The 17,518-nt window shown below is 37.4% G+C and overlaps 1 protein-coding gene across 8 annotated transcripts; it reads left to right on the forward strand.

Annotated features, from left to right (window-relative positions):
- Window positions 1–1,048: 1,048 nt before the first annotated feature.
- nfya (nuclear transcription factor Y, alpha) lies at window positions 1,049–16,746 on the forward strand. 8 transcript variants are annotated; one of them, XM_052101564.1, is made up of 10 exons: window positions 1,049–1,138; window positions 3,167–3,302; window positions 3,892–3,966; window positions 4,574–4,720; window positions 7,357–7,488; window positions 7,752–7,857; window positions 7,971–8,119; window positions 10,012–10,188; window positions 12,128–12,238; window positions 16,024–16,746. In XM_052101564.1, exons 2-10 carry the CDS (start codon window positions 3,222–3,224, stop codon window positions 16,081–16,083), a joined length of 1,038 nt encoding a protein of 345 aa, XP_051957524.1. In that variant the 5' UTR covers window positions 1,049–1,138; window positions 3,167–3,221; the 3' UTR covers window positions 16,084–16,746. The 8 variants fall into 8 exon arrangements, with proteins under 8 accessions (XP_051957524.1, XP_051957519.1, XP_051957523.1 ...); XM_052101559.1 differs by lacking the exon at window positions 16,024–16,746 and having other exon boundaries at window positions 12,128–13,452; XM_052101563.1 differs by lacking the exon at window positions 16,024–16,746 and having other exon boundaries at window positions 3,892–3,963; window positions 12,128–13,452.
- The last annotated feature ends 772 nt before the right edge of the window (window positions 16,747–17,518 follow it).

Raw genomic sequence — 17,518 nt, forward strand, 5'->3', positions numbered from 1 at the left:
GCCCATCATTCAAGCACATGGGTTCACTGCTACACTAATGACACACAGCTCTACTTGTCTTTCCACCCCGTCCCCAAGGATCTCACGGTGACTGCTTGAATCTCTGCCTGTTTGGCAAATATCTTGGCTTGGATGAAGGAACACCACCTGCAACTTAACCTAGCAAAGACTGAGCTCCTCATCTTTCAAGCCAACCCTGCTGTTGAGCACAACATCACCATTCAACTGGGTTCATCTACAATAATACCTTCCAAAACAGAAAATACGTATTTTTCAGAAAATACGATGGTTACCCCTAGATCTGAAATCTAGGGGTAACCATCGACAACCAACTCAATTTCACAGACCACATTTAAAAGTCAGCACAATCTTGTAGATTTACACTCTACAACATCAAGAAAACAAGACCCTTCCTTTCTGAACATGCCACACAACTCCTGGTTCAGTCACTTATCATATATAGACTACATTACTGTAACGCTCTCATTGCAGGTCTCCCTGCATGCACAAATAGGCCTCTGCAAATGATCCAGAATGCAGCAGCCTGTCTGGTCTTCAACGAACCAAAGAGAGCTCATGTCACACCACTCCTTGTCTCTCTTCACTTGCTGCTGCTTGCTGCACATATCAAATTCAAGGCTATGATGCTGGCATACAGAACAGTCACTGGGTCTACTCCAGCTTTCCTGAAACCTTTCGTGCAGAGCTACTTTCCCACCAGAAGCCTGCGGTTGGCTAATTCGCGGTGCCTCGTTGCACCAAATCACTTTCCCCAACTCCATCCGTGAAGCAGACTCACTCTCTGACTAAACGGCTAAAAAACACATATTTTCCATGAGCACTTGACCATGCACTCATAAATAATAATAATAATAATAATAATAATAAAATCTAGATTTGTATTTTTATTGCACTCTAGTCTGTCTTGGATACTATTATGCTGATGCAATTGAAACTTTGAAATGCAGCACTTGTCCTACTACTGTCTCCTCTGTGGGAGGGGCATCCGGCCTACTGGTTATCGCGGGATGTTTTTCTAGTGCGCCATTTTGCCTCCTGAGCGAGACGCGTTGTGTGATTGGGCTCTAGGCGCCGCTTTCGGAGCCAATCAGAGGTGCATCGGGCGGCGGAGAGGACGGTGAGTGAGCGCGGCTGCTGGGAGGGGACGGGACTCGGTCGGTTAGCTAGGGATTGGTGTGTGACCGACCAACCAAATTACTAAAATCATTATAAACAGGAATAGTACCGATTGTGTATGTCAACGTCCACTGTGTGAACGGCACGCACGAGAATTTATCTAATTATGTCTTTCAAACTTGAAAATACATTAGTTAAATCATATTTTTTCGTTGTTTTTTTTTTTAACATTAAGCTAGCTGGCTTCTCACGAAGGCCCAGTGTACGCCGCTCTTTTGTTATGATATTATAACTTTAACATGGTCTAGCGACGTCTAGAACGTCGATATTTAGTATGAATTAGTTAAAAAAAATAATAATCATAAAATGCCGCTTGTTTAGGGAGAATTATGACTGAATTAAAAACAGATCGAGGCAAGCAATGCTAGACAAAGCGAAAGCATGGCAGCAACATCTCCAGTTACATTATAAAATCTTTCCAAAAACGGAGTAATGCCGTTTAAAACATGCTGATGAAAGGAAATTTGAATTTAGTTTGACAAAGATATGTGCTTTAACATAGCAAAAACGTTTGTTGGATACAAAGACGTAACGCGTGAAATTTATGTAGCAATAATATACAGATGCATTTGTTGAAACTGTACCACTGAAGCTAAGACAAAAAGAGTGCATGGCTTAGTATTACAACTAATTTAGCTTGATTTGGTTTATATATTGTATTTGCACAAAAATACACATGATTCTGCCTAAGTTTACCCTTACAAAATAATGTGTATCAGATGGTTAATATCACGATATTGTAAGATTACCATAAATACCACGGTTTTTACATAGTGCTCCATGATACTTAAAAATAATATAAGGGTTTATGTCAGGAAAAACACGGTATTAGCATGGTACAGTTTTGTATTTAACCTGCTGTTACATAAGCATCATCTAGGATTTAAAATATATAGATATTAGGGAAATATAGGGATTTAAAATATATAGAAATATACAAATATTGTTACACAACACACACATTATATCTACGGAATTCATTTAATAAACTATTTATAGAGGGTACAAAGTTGCAGAATTCATTCTTTGCTTATTAAAAGTGCTAATTATCTTTTGAAGTATTGCTGGGTTTCAGTTTTAAATGGATAGTTCACCCAAAAATAATTTACTCATCCTTTTCTTTTTACTACTGAACACAAACAAAGATTTTTAGATATCTCAGCTCTAGGTCCATACAATGCAAGTCAACAGGGTTCAAAACTCTACTAAAGCACATAAGGGCAGCATAAAAACAATCCATATGACTAAAGTGGTTAAATCCACACCTTCAGAAGTAATATGATAGGTGTGGGTTAGAAACGGGTCAATATTTAAGTCCTTTTTTATATAAATTCTCCTCCCTGCCCAGTAGGTGGTGATATGCACAAATAATTTGAATCGGCAAAAACAAAAGAACTATTAAGAGAGAATAGTACTTAGGATAGCTATTTGAAAGTGGAGATTTAATGTAAAAGCTAAATGATTAATCTGTTTATCACCCACACCAATCATATCGCTTCTGAAGGTGTGGATTTAACCACTTTAGTCATATGGATTGTTTTTATGCTGCCCTTATGTGCTTTAGGAGAGTTTTGAACCCTGTTGACTTGCATTGTATGGACCTACAGAGCTGAGATATTCTGCTAAAAATCTTTTTTTTGTGTTCAGCCAAAATAAAAAAGAAATGCATATCTGGGATGGCATGAGTGTGAATAAATAATAGAATTTTCATTTTTGGGTGAAATATTCCCTTAAATTAACCTCCTAATTTGCATGTTTAAATTTAGTTGCGTATTTAAATCTAAGATCAGATCACTGGCATCATTCACAAAGACATTCATTTAAAGTGATAAAGTGCTGTTCTAAATGTTTTTGTTAGACTGCGCAAGTCATATACCACAATTTATTGTAAAGAATCAATTTAGTGTCTTGGATTATGGAGTACTTTTGCATTAGTTTTCAGATGCAAAACCATGTTGTTATTTTACAGATTTGTGTTCTGGGCTCATAACTACACTCATAAAACCAGCAGTCAAACCACAAATATGGAGCAATATACTACCACCACAACAACTAGTGGAGAGCAGATAGTAGTGCAGACCAGCAGCGGACAGCTTCAACAACAGGTAATGTGTGATTGCATACATTTACATTTATAGTATCTGATGCATCTCATGCAATACTGATTTTAAACATTATACATCAGTGATGCAGCTCTTTAAGCATGCTGTGAAGGTTGCAAGTATGCAAAGATATATTATTAATGAATCTAATCATAAGCCTTGATTCAGTGTTGTGTTTAAACACTAGTACAACAATCAGTAACGTATAGTCCCGGTTTGGTGTGTGTGTGCATAATTAGCCATAGTTTAGAGAAAAAATTGTACACAAAAGTGAACTAAATCTGAAAAAACCTTCCTTTGGGAACATTTAGGGACATCCTTGTTTAGAAATTGTTTTAATAAATAAAGTAAATTGTGTTTTTTTTATTATTATTATTCATATTCTAAAAATGCTAAAAGTTTTTTTTAAGGGTTAAGATATTGGTTTGAATTAGTCTACAGTAATTTATTATTAACTTAATTTAAACATAACTCAATGACAGGTCTATGGTACCGTATGTCCCCATTAGAGACCCAAGAAGGCACTTGTGTGTTATTGAGTGCGAGTAACTACAATCAGTAGTATGGTAACAGTCCCTTATCTTTGGCCCAGGGCACAGTGACTGCGGTCCAGTTGCAGACTGAGCCTCAGGTAGGCCAGACTGCAGCCCAGCAGGTCCTACAGGTAGTGGTTGGCTCTCTGAGCCCCTCTGCTGTCTCAAATCTCCATGCATGCCTTCAAAACTCCTGTTACCTCTGATCTGAGACCAGTTCTAAAGTATTACATTGTAAAATTGACAAGTGCAACATTAAGATATCTGAGATCAGCAGGTAAAGGCAATTGCTTACTAGCTTGTATCTGGCTCATTGTGACCCATTTGAACTACTGAAAATGTGCCATTTGTGTCCATCTATTTTTTTTTTTTTGGATTTCACTCGCTATTATTTACAAAAAGAACAGTGTCTAAAACCCACATGCATTTGTTCTGCTAAATGCATTATAAAATTGTCAACATGTACAAAAGGGCTATACCAACCATAGATTTGCAGAAATTGTGCTGACATTATGGACGTTCACATGCACCATTTGTTCTTGCATGCATCTGCATTTCTTGACCCATAACATAATGTATTCTTTGTCAGTACACTTTGAGAATCTTACAGAGAAAAATGTATATGATCCAACTTTATGCATAATAGTTAAGTCTTAGATGCAATCCTTTGTTTGGCTCAGAAGGAAATTATATTTAAAGTTGATGTAAATTTGATGTATTTTTCCTGTATGTACTTCTAAGGTCCAAGGTCAGCAGCTGATGGTACAAGTCAGTGGGGGTCAGCTCATTACCTCCTCTGGGCAGCCCATAATGGTACAGGCCATGACAGGAGGGCAGGGTCAAACCTTCATGCAGGTACCTGTAACTGGGACACAAGGGCTGCAGCAGGTGAGTGGAACTAGTTTCATAATACCTTCATTATTTAACCCTTTAAGCTCGTATTTGCCTGCCAGCGCAGAGCATAATTATCAAAATGTTGACCAACAGAAAATATGTATAGATTTAAAGCATGGAATCTGTACTTTACAATGCATGTAGGAATTATGACCAAAACTGAACAAGTGCTTTGAAATTTGCAGACAAATCAGAAGTGTTCCGTTTTGATGATTTATTAATAATTTTGCATTGTAAAGATTATTGTAATTGGTAAAAATATCAAACTGATCAAATAGCTATGTGTCATAGGTCATTGGAAAGCTCTCAAAGAGTAGAATACAATAGCCTATTTGTTACGCATAGACTGAAATATAGCGAGTAAAATAGCTAAGCATATGTCTTTGACATACATGTTACATGTAAACAGATATTGCGTATGTGCGATTTTTTTTTTCCCTTATAACTTCACGACATACAGTGCATCTGGAAAGTATTCACAGCGCTTCACATTTTCCACATTTTGTTACAGCTTTATTCCAAAATAGATTAAATTAATTTTCCTCAAAATTCTACAAACAATACCCCATAATGACAATGTGAAAAAAGTTTGTTTGAAATCTTTGCAAATTTATTAAGAATCAAAAATGAAAAAAAAATAAATAAATCACATGTACATAAGTATTCACAGCCTTTGCTCAATACTTTCTTGAAGCACCTTTAGCACCAATTACAGCCTCAAGTCTTTTTGGGTATGATGCTACAAGCTTGGCACACCTATTTTTGGGCAGTTTCTCCAATTCTTCTTTGCGGGACCTTTCAAGCTCCAACAGGTTGCACAGCCATTTTCAGATCTCTCCAGAGATGTTCAAGTCTGGGCTCTTGCTGGGCCCCTCAAGGACATTCACAGAGTTGTTCCGTTGCCACTCCTTTGTTATCTTGGCTGTGTGCTTAGGCTCATTGTCCTGTTGGAAGATGAACCTTTGCACCAGTCTGAGGTCCAGAGCGTTCTGGAGCAGGTTTTCATCAAGGATGTCTCTGTACATTGCTGCATTCATCTTTCCCTTGATCCTGACTAGTCTCCCAGTTCCTGCTGCTGAAATACATCCCCACAGCATGATGCTGCCACCACCATGCTTCACTGTAGGGATGGTATTGACCAGGTGATGAGCGGTGCCTGGTTTCCTCCTTGCCATTCAGGCCAAAGAATTAAATCTTTTGTTTCTCATGGTCTGAGAGTCCTTCAGGTGCCTTTTACTGAGGAGTGGCTTCTGTTTGGCCACTCTACCATACAGGCCTGATTGGTGGAGTGCTGCAGAGATAGTTGTTCTTCTGGAAGGTTCTCCTCTCTCCACAGAGAAACGCTGGAGCTGTCAGAGTGACCATCGAGTTCTTGGTCACCTCCCTGACTAAGGCCCTTCTCCCCCGATCGCTCAGTTTGGCCGGGTGACCAGCTCTAGGAAGAGTCCTGGTGGTTCCAAACTTCTTCCATTAACGGATGATGGAGGCCACTGTGTATCATTGGGACCTTCAGTGCTGCAGAAAGTTTTTCTGTACCCTTCCTCAGATCTGTGCCTCGATACAATCCTGTCTCTGAGGTCTACAGACAATTTCTTGGACTTCATGACTTGGTTTGTGCTGTGACATGCACTGTTAACTGTGGGACCTTATATAGACATGTGTGTGCCTTTCCAATTCATGTCCAATCAACTGAATTTACCACAGGTGGACTCCAATCAAGTTGTAGAAACATCTCAAGGATGATCAGTGGAAATGTGATGCATCTGAGCTCAATTTTGAGTGTCATGGCAAAGGCTGTGAATACTTTTGTACATGTGATTTTTTATTTTTTTTCGTTTTTTATTTTTAATAAATTTGCAAAGATTTAAAACAAACTTCTTTCACGTTGTCATTATGGGGTATTGTTTGTAGAGTTTTGAGGAAAATAATGAATTTAATCTATTTTGGAATAAGGCTGTAACTTAACAAAATGTGGAAAAATTTAAGTACTGTGAATACTTTCTGGATCCACTGTAAACAGAACATAAAATGTCAATTACCATTACTTATAGGAGAGGATCTGTCTAAACACACGTTAACTTTCCTGGATCAGATGACTTCATTAGAAATAATGTATTACGTTGTCCTGTATCATGGAACGCTAAACCAATTGTATTAGGATTCAGATCGCTGCAACCAGAGGTGGAAGTCATCCAAATATGGGCTGGGAGGGTCATTCACTCTAATTACAAATGGCCACCAGGAGATGGCACCACGTACATGACACATGACAGAATGGAACTGAATGAGATATCATTACTCATACCTGCATGCTTTGGAGAGAGAGTGCATGCCTTTAGTCATTGTTGTAGTTCTCTTTGAGTAGTCTCTTTGGCTGTGAGTTTCATAATTTATCATAATCTATATCATTAAAATAATTGAGATGTTTTCTTTTAAATAATACCAGACAACTGACCCTCTGTTTGTTTTTTTGTAGAGTTATAAGTCTTTAATTTTGGGCATCCCACTGAAACAGGAAATCTTTAAAAACTACTTCAGAGCTTAAAGGGTTAATAATGTGTCAAACGCTTTCAAGTTTAGAGTTTCATTATGTGCATGCAATTCTAATGTGACACATTTTTATATCACAGATTCAGTTGTTACAGCCAGGACAGATCCAGCTACCAGGTGGACAGACTATACAACTACAGAGTCAGCAAGGACAGACCCAACAGATCATCATCCAACAGCCACAGACTGCAGTCACGGCAGGACAGAACCAGGTATACCCACTCAAGACTTTCCTGTAACTTAAAGTGCAAACACAAATCAGAGTTTTCTGCTATATCAAATAGCTCCTGTGTCGTAATTCCATGGTAGCGGATCAATAAACATATCAGTATAAAGGACAGTATAAAAACTAAACCTAGATCATTATTGCATTTCTTAGAATTTAATTAATCACCAGCTAGCAGCCACAACATTGAGGTGCACATTACTAATAAGGATGATGATGAATAAACACTCTTTCTGCCTGTTTTCTCAGGGTCATCAGCAGATCACTTTACAGGGACAGCAATTGGCTCAAACAGCAGAAGGACAGACTATCGTTTACCAGCCAGTAAATGCTGATGGAACCATCCTGCAGCAGGGTAACATAGGGACTCCACTACAAAACACAATAGACAAGTGATTACATTGCTAATATGTTAGATGATTCCCTTCGTATGATATGTAATGAAGAATTGTGTGTTTCTCTGTGCAGGAATGATCACGATTCCAGCTTCCTCTTTAGCAGGAGCCCAGTTAGTCTCAGCTGGATCCAACACAAACACAACTAACACTGGTCAGGGCACAGTGACAGTCACTCTCCCCATGGCAGGAAACATGGTCAATGCTGGAGGAATGGTCATGGTAAGACCTTGTGGTCACACTCACTACAGTGTATCCAAATTGAATTCATTGCTATTGTGTGTATATATATGTGTGTGTTTGTGTGTGTGTGTATATATATATATATATATATATATATATATATATATATATATATATATATATACACACACACATATACAGTTAAAGTATATATACAGCAGAAGTTTACATACAATTACACTGGTGGCCAAAACGTTGGAATAATGTACAGATTTAGCTGTTTTGGAAGGAGATTGGTACTTTAATTCACCAAAGTGGCATTCAGTTGATTACAAAGTATTGTCAGGTCATTACTGATGTAAAAAAAAACAGCACCATCACTATTTGTAGTATACATTTTTTTTTTTAATCAAATCTAGACATGCCCCATTTACAGTAGCCATCACTCCAACAACTTATCCTTGAGTAATGCTAAATTACTAATATGGTACTAGAAAATCAATTGCCATTATATCAAACACAGTTGAAAGCTGTTTGGTTCATTAAATTAAGCTTAACATTGTCTTTGTGTTTGTTTTTGAGTTGCCACAGTATGTAACAGACTGTTATGTCTTAAGGTCAATATTAGGTAAAAAATGGCAAAAAATAGAATTAGCTTTGTCTAGAAACTCGTCAGTCAATCATTGTTTTGAGGAATGTAATTGTGGACCTCAGAATAGAAATTGTGGACCTCCACAAGTCTGGTTAATCCTTGGGAGCAATTTCCAAATAACTGAAGGTACCACGTTCATCTGTACAAACAATATTACACAAGTATAAACACCATGTGACCATACAGCCATCATACCATTTAGGAAGGAGACACATTCTGTCACCTAGAGATGAACGTAGTTTGGTGTGAAAAGTGTAAATAAATCCCAGAACAACAGCAAAGGACCTTATGAAGATGCTGGAGGAAACAGGTAGACAAGTATATATATATCCACAGTGAAAAAAGTTCTATATCAACATAACCTGAAAGGCTGCTCAGCCAGGAAGAAGCCACTGCTCCAAAACCGCCATAAAAAAGCCAGACTACAGTTTGCAAGTGTACATGGGGACAAAAATAGTACTTTTTGGAGAAATTTCCAACATTTTGGCCATAATGACCGATGGAACATAATGGAATGATATGTTTGGAGGAAAAGGGTGAGGCTTGCAAGTTGAAGAACACCATCCCAACCGTGAAGCATGGGGGTGGCAGTGGCATGTTGTAGGGATGCTTTGCTGCAGGAGGGACTGGTGCACTTAACAAAATAGATGGCATCATGAGGAAGGAAAATAATGTAGATATATTGAAGCATCAGCCAGGAAGTTAAAGCTTGATCGCAAATGGATCTTCCAAATGGACATGACCCCAAGCATACCTCCAAAGTTGTGGCAAGAAGGCTTAAGGACAACAAATTCATGGTAATTGAGTGGCCATCACAAAGCCCTGATCTCAATCTGATAGAAAATCTGTGGGCAGAACTGAAAAAGCATTTGCGAGCAAGGAGGCCTACAAATCTGTCTGAAGGAATGGGCCAATATTCCAGCAACTTATTTTGAGAAGCTTGTGGACGGCTACCCAAAAAGTTTGACCCAAGTTAAACTATTTAAAGGCAATGCTACCAAATACTAACAAATTGTATTTAAACTTCTGACCCACTGGGAATGTGATGAAAGAAATAAAAGCTGAAAGAAATAATTCTCTCTACTGTTATTTTGACATTTCACATTCTTAAAATAATGTAGTGATCCTAACTGACCTAAGACAGGGAATGTTTTCTACAATTAAGTGTGAGGAATTGTTGAAAACTGAGTTAAAATGTATTTTGCTAAGGTGTATGTAAATTTCTGTCTTCCAACTGTATATATAAAACCTTTTTTTGTTTGTGTTTTAATTGAATCAGATGGTCCCAGGTAGTGGAGCGTCAGGTCCTGCCATGCAGCGTATCCCTCTTCCTGGTGCAGAGATGCTGGAGGAGGAGCCTTTGTACGTCAATGCTAAACAATATCACAGAATCCTCAAGAGGAGACAAGCCCGTGCGAAACTAGAGGCAGAGGGCAAGATACCCAAAGAGAGAAGAGTATGTGTGATCTTATGGCAATTACAGTGGCTTTTATTGGCTTTTACTAAAATTACCAATATAAGAATTGCATTTGATTGTAAAGAATTCATGAAATGTTTTTAGAAGAACATGATAAATTTGAAGATATTATAAAAATATTTTTAAGGTATTTATATAGGCTTGAAATTGTATTTCTTTAATAGAAATTATCATATAATTTGGTTTAGATATAATATTTATATATTTTGATATATACTGTGTTTATTAGAGCTGTCAGAATTAACGTGTTAATGCATGCAATTCATTTAAAACGTGTAACGTGTTAATTTTTGTTAATGGTGATTAATGCATTTACCGTTAATACAACATAAACCTACATAAACACTTTTAGAAGGGCGGAACCTTTGTAATGTGTCTGCCCGGAATTATAACACTGATGCCCATTTCACAACACACACACAACAGCACTTCAGTGTCAGTGATAAAATGATGGAGAAAGGATGTCTTAACGCTATTTGATATTCAAAACAAGCCCAGATGGGACTTGTGATTGAAATCAAGTATATTTCACTTGAGGCACATTTTAATTGCCACAGAAGCATGCCAAGTCTGCAAACGCTTTTCATGTGGAGGAGGGTGCTCGTCCCTGGCGTTGACGTCCTCTTTATAAATCCTTTCCTGTCAAAGTGCACTTATTTCCTTCTTAGGAAAGAAAACAAAACAATAAATAACTATAAAATGCTTTATTAACATTTTTCAAACAAAGCCTTCCACATTATATAGATAGAAATGCACCAAAATATCAATTAACATAAATATTTTCTTTTATTTCGCTAAGTGGGAGGTTGACTAATTGAAGTACTAGTCCTCATTGAACTAGTTCATTGTAATTCACATAAAATCTCTTAAACTCTTATCCTCCACAATATTAATCAACCGGCAGGCTGTGGCTATCCGCTTTGCTACAGCAATCGTGCAGCCACATTCATGATTTGCATCAGGGTGTCAGCGCCAGTTGTATACAACAAAGAGTTAAGAGATTTATTTCTCCATCATTTGATCACAGGCATGGCTGTTGTGTTTGTTTATGGTGTGTGCATCAGTGTAATGACTCTAGGTGGACACATAGTTTATGCTGGTTTATGTTTTATTTTATTTTTTATATGCCCAATTCCAAATGCACTCTAAGTCCTCGTGGTGGTGTAATCAATCTGGGTGGCGGAGCACGAATCTCAGTTGCCTCCAAGTCTGAGACTATCAATCCGCGCATCTTATCACATGGCTTGTTTAGTGCGTTACCGCAGAGACATAGCGCATGTGGAGGCTTCACACTATTTTCCGCGGCATCCACACACAATTCACCATGCACCCCACAGAGAAAGAGAACCACACATTATAGTGACCACATGGAGGTTACTCCATGTGACTCTACCCTCCCTAGCAACCGGGCCAATTTGGTTGCTTAGGAGACCTGGCTGGAGTAACTCAGCACACCCTGAATTCGAACTCACGACTCCAGGGGTGGTAGTCAGCGTCTTTTCTCGCTGAGCTACCAAGGCCCCCGCTGGTTTATGCTTTATTAACGGTAAATGCATAAAATTGTGATTAAGAAAAACTAACTTTCAACTTTTTTATTTAAGCATATGCGTTAACTTTGACAGCTCTTATATTGAATTATCTTTATTTTGGGGGCCTTTCTCAGCAAATATTGAAATATGGAATTAAATCAGTTGACATATTTAATCAATTTACAGTCCTAATTTATCAATAAATCTCATATATTAAATATGTATATATTATATGAAATTTATAATAACAATATTTCCCAAGCTTCTGCACAACATAGCACATACTGTATACGTGGAACCCTCTACCATGGCCGTGTGTCCAATTTATGTTATTTTATTTATGAAATCATTTATGAGAATATTATTATTATTTTACCATCCCTTTCCAGAAATACCTTCATGAGTCCCGTCATCGTCACGCCATGGCCAGGAAACGTGGGGATGGTGGGCGCTTCTTCTCTCCAAAGGAAAAGGAGGAAATGGCTATGCAGGCCTTTAAGGTGAGCGAGGGACTCGAGCTCAGCTCTCATTGGCCAGCCACCTCTGCCCCGCCCCTGGGGTAACCTAGTGACAGGTTTTTCATCCAATTCCAGCCTGTAACTCCGAGAGACTGAAATCACTTAATTTAATTTACACCCATCCATACACTGGCTCTGTGTCCAAGCTACCTCATGTGTCTGTTCCATACTCATGGTTGAACTGTGTCTGTATGTGATTTTATTGACCTTTCCAACAAATTACACTGAAAATACATACATATTTTAGTATATATGTTCTCATCTGTGATATACACAAATACATTATAAAAGTCAGTCCCCATGTTTGTAACTGCAATGCTGCCTTTTTAATTATTATTACTAAGGTATAGTTTGATGTTTTGGTTATTTTACTACTTGCACAGAGCCCATAATTATCTTTGTATGCAACTTAAAGGTATAGTCCATTTATTCAAAATGAAATTTCTGTCATCATTTACTCACCCTTATGTTGTTCCAAACCCTGCTGACTTAAAAGTTAGGCATTCACTGTCATTCAACGAAAGTGAATGGTAACTGAGGCTGTCATTCTGCTTAACATCTCCCTTTGTATTGTATGGAAGAAAGTCATAAAAGTTTGGAGCAGCATGAGTGTGAGTAAATGATGAAAGAATTTTGTTTTTGGATGAACTTGCCCATAAAAGATAAAACTCATGTTGTACCACTGCTAAATATCTAGAAATTTAAAGAAATGCCCCCCACCCCCTCAAAAACAAATCTGATGTAAATATTGGTGATTAACATTGTGAGGGTAAAATTTGTTCAAGATTTATTTTCTAAAATGTGTGATTGCTACTTTGGCTTTTTTGTTCTGTCTGTGTTTCTTCTGTTTGTCCTACCATGCTGTATATTTCTAGCCAAACTGCTTTTGTTACTCACTGGATGCTGAGATGTATTAAGCTTTGTGTTTGTTTGTCCTCTTTAGTCTTACTCAAGTGAATTTCCAGTCAAAATATATATAGGCTTCTGAGATTTGTTTTCATTTGTGATTTATGGCTTTGCTTTAACCCTTCAATGCTCTTCTGTCGTTGCCCAGAGCTGTTACTTTGTTACTGCTTCTACCATTTTTTGTTTCTTCTATAGCAGGCTGTATGTGGGCTCTTGTTTACTTTTACATTGCATTTATTTTTATTTCTTGGTGAGATATGCCCTTTTTATGCAAATAAACCATTGTTCTCAATTTATACATGATTAGTAATCACTTGCAGTTTTTTACACTATAGTTGTGGCCAAAAATATTGGCACCCTTGGTAAATATGAGCAAATAAGGCTGTGAAAAATGTCTTTATTTTTTATCCGTTTGATCTTTCTAATGTATCCTCTAATGGATATCATTCAATTACACACACTACACAATTTTTATCAAAAAACAAATACTTTTGTCAATTATGTGTGTGGCACAATTATTGGCATCCTTTTATTCAATACTTTGTGCAACCTCCCTTTGCCAAGATAACAGAGTCTTCTCCTATAATGCCTAATGAGGTTGAAAAAGACATGGGAAGGGATCTGAGACCATTCCTCCATACAGAATCTCTAGATCCTTCAAATTCCGATGTTCACGCTGGTGGACTCTCCTCTTCAGTTCTTTCAATAGGTTTCCTATGGGGTTCAGGTCAGGGGACTGGGATGGCCATGGCAGAATCTTTTGTGGTCTGAACCATTTTTGTGTTTATTTTGGATCATTGTCCTGCTGGAAAATGCAACCAGGACCCATTTTAAGAGGCAATCAGGTTTTGATTTTTTATCTGTATTTGATATAGCCAATGATGCCATATATCCGAACAAGATGTCTAGGACCTATGGCATAAAAACAGCCCCACAACATTTACGATCCACCACCTTATTTAACCGTGGGCACTGGGTACTTTTACATATGGCTACTACATCAAACCCATCTTTGGTGTTTGCTGTAATAAATCTCTATCTGATCATAGAACTGGTCCCATTTGAAGTTCCAGTAGTGTCTGGCAAACTGAAGATGCTTGAGTTTGTTGTTGGATGAGAGTAGAGGCTTTTTTTCTTGAAACCCTCCCAAACAACTCGTGGTTATGTTGGTGATGTCCGATTGTAGTTTTTTACTTTCTGACCCAAAGTCCCTGCTAGTTTCTGCAATTCTACAGCTGTGATCCTTGGAGAACTTTGAACCATCCTCCTCACCATGCATGGAGACAATATAGACACACATCCTCTTCCAGGACCATTCTTAACATCTCCAGTTAATTGGAACTTCTTAATTATTGCCCTGATTGTGGAAATGGTCATTTTCAATGCTTTATCTTATACATACTTAATAAATTTTACTTATAACCACTTCCCATTTTGTGAAGCTCAACAACCTTTTGCCGCACATCAGATCTACAGTACTGTGCAAAGGTTTTAGGCACTTGTGAGAAATGTTGTATAGTGAGGATGTCTTCAAAAATAATGACATATAGTTTTTATATATATCACTTAAAGTCATACAAAGTCCATCCATCCATCCATCCATCCATCGTCAACCGCTTATCCTGTGTACAGTGTCGCGGGGGGCTGGAGCCTATCCCAGCTAACATTGGGCGAAAGGCGGGGGGCACCCTGGACAGGTCGCCAGTCATACAAAGTCCATTAAACATAAAAAAAGCTAAATCAATATCTGTTGACCACCTTTGCATTTAAAACAGCCCCAATTCTCCTAGGTACACCTAGACACAGTGGTTCTTAGTTGTTGGGAGATAGGATGTACCAAGCTTCTTGGAGAATTCATCACAGTTCTTCTGTCTATTTAGGTTGTCTCTTTATGTAATCTCAGACTGACACAATGTTCAGTGGGGGGCTTTGTGGGGGACATGACATCTATTGCAGGGCTTCTATTCTAATCTTTTTGTTTTGCAAAAGTAATGTTTGGGAGTCTAACATTTATATTTCCTATTGCCACACTAAAGCTGATAATATAAATAACTATCTTAATAGAAATGCTTTTGTGAAACACCTTATGTGCCTAAGACATTTGCACAGTACTGTACATTCTTTGGTCTTACCCATTGTGATGGATGACTAAGGGAATTTGGCTTGTGTGTTACCTCATTTATACCCCTGTGGAACAGGAAGTTGTGGCTGAATAATTTAATGTTCCTTGTCACCCAGGTTCACAAAAAAAAAAAAAAATAGGTATAAGAATTTGTAGGGGTGCCAATAATTGTGGCAGATGTGTCTGGGAGAAAAAATATTTAATGAAAGTTTTGATTTTTGTGAATATTTTTAATTAAAGAAGCAAAAGGACAAACAATAAAGACACATTTTTCACAGCCTTCTTTGCCCTTATTTACCAAGGGTGCCAATATTTTTGGCCACAAATGTATATATACACTGGCTTGCCTTTTTGTGTTTTTTTGAGCTTCAAAGTTTTGTACTCCATTCACTTGCATTGTATGGACATACACAGCTGAGACATTCTAAAAAATGTTGTTTCTGTTCTGCAGAAGAAAAAAGTCCTTTAACATGATCAATGTCACAAATTTGCTTCTTCATTCAATTCTTAACCTAGAACTATTGCAGAATCTTATATATTGCTTATTAATTTTACATCATAACTTTCCATTCTTTATTTTTAGTTATATCAGTAATATTTTGCATTCATCAGACACACTTTGATCAATAGCTTTTTGTCCAATCAGGTAAGAGTTCACTAAATACAAGCCATCTCCTAAAAGAACGATGTAGAGATAAAGTCTTCATCTTCTCCTTTTCTCTTCCTCTTTCCCATATAGAAATCCGAGCATGGCCAGGTTGAAGATGACACAGTTGGTCAGATGATTCAGGTGGCATAATGGTCCATTCACCCACATCTTTCCCATATACCAGTCAGTCCAATATAATTGTTTAAAGACAAATTATTAGACCCTCTGCATTTCACCACATGGTTTAGGACCCCCCTGGAGTGCACTGTTTATCATTTATTCTTATATTATTCAGTTCTTATATAGATTGAACAACTGTTTTAATTTACCATCTAATACTGCCAGTTAAACCCTGGAAATATTGGAATTTTTATGTAAAGTTGTTTTGTTTTTAAATAATCTGAAATAGAATGGGGCTGGAAGGTGTGCAAGGGGCAAAGTGTTTGTTCTATTTATATGAAAGACTTTTCATTTTAGGGTCAAATATCTGAATGAACTGTATAGGCATTTCAATCCACTCCATTTGTTTATTTAATTAAAAAGTCAAGTTAAATAATAGTCAGTTGCTAAAAAGTGAATTGCAGTTCTGTGTTTTATACTATGCTAAGGGGTGTGCCATTGTTTAATTTTTTGTGTTCGGGGTCAGACTGTGAAATGTTATGATTTACTATGCACTTGCGCTTTTAGTTGAACCATGAACCATTTATACACCCACCTATACACAAACATCTCCCTTTAATGAAAAGCTTTAGTTCATAAGGCTTTGTATTTTCTATTGATGCCTTCCTTATATGAAAATAAAGGTGGAGATTATGTACAAACCGCTTGTTTTTTTTACCTTTCACTTTTAGGGATTCTTGTTAAAACACTTTTTTTAGTCATACAATGAAACAACATGAAACAATAAAACATAAAATCAACATGGTATGAAAAGTAGCTAGTTTTAAACAAGACTATAAGCAACGATTACAACGTCATAATTCTGACAATCAGTTTTTCTGGGCAACCACTGGGCGGCGCCATGATGATTCTAATTGCCTGTTATCTGTTTGTGGTCTCGAGACACAAAGAAAAACTAACCGAAACGAGCAATCCAGACGGAGAAAAACAACCTTTCAAGTGTTATTTGGAGTAAGAAAGGATTGTTCAGAAACGCTTTTAGAGCGGGATATCGCTAAGTGTCAATCTTTATTGATGAATGATTCTTATATTTAGCTATGGACCACATTTTGCGTGCAGCTCTGTTACTGACGTCACCAGGCATTAGGGAGATTTGATCTCCCTGATAAAAGGGGGCGCTAAAATGGAGGGGAAAATCTGATTCAAATGATTATATCTGATGGATCCATTATAGCAGAGTATGTTAGGTAAATGAAACAGTTCCCTCTATTATTTCTGTGTCCTCATTAATATATGAAGTGTGTGGCGTTTAATTGGATAATTTAGAATATTTGTTTTCTTTTTCAAAAGAAAAGAATATTTCAAATAATACACAATTTGTGAAAATTCATCATGTCCTCAGTCAGGTCATCAAAATACACTATGTACGCTATAGAGTGCAACAGTCTGGGTCCGGAAGAAAAAG

This window comes from Xyrauchen texanus, chromosome 32 (genome assembly GCF_025860055.1).
Source record: "Xyrauchen texanus isolate HMW12.3.18 chromosome 32, RBS_HiC_50CHRs, whole genome shotgun sequence".
Taxonomy (NCBI): domain Eukaryota; kingdom Metazoa; phylum Chordata; class Actinopteri; order Cypriniformes; family Catostomidae; genus Xyrauchen; species Xyrauchen texanus.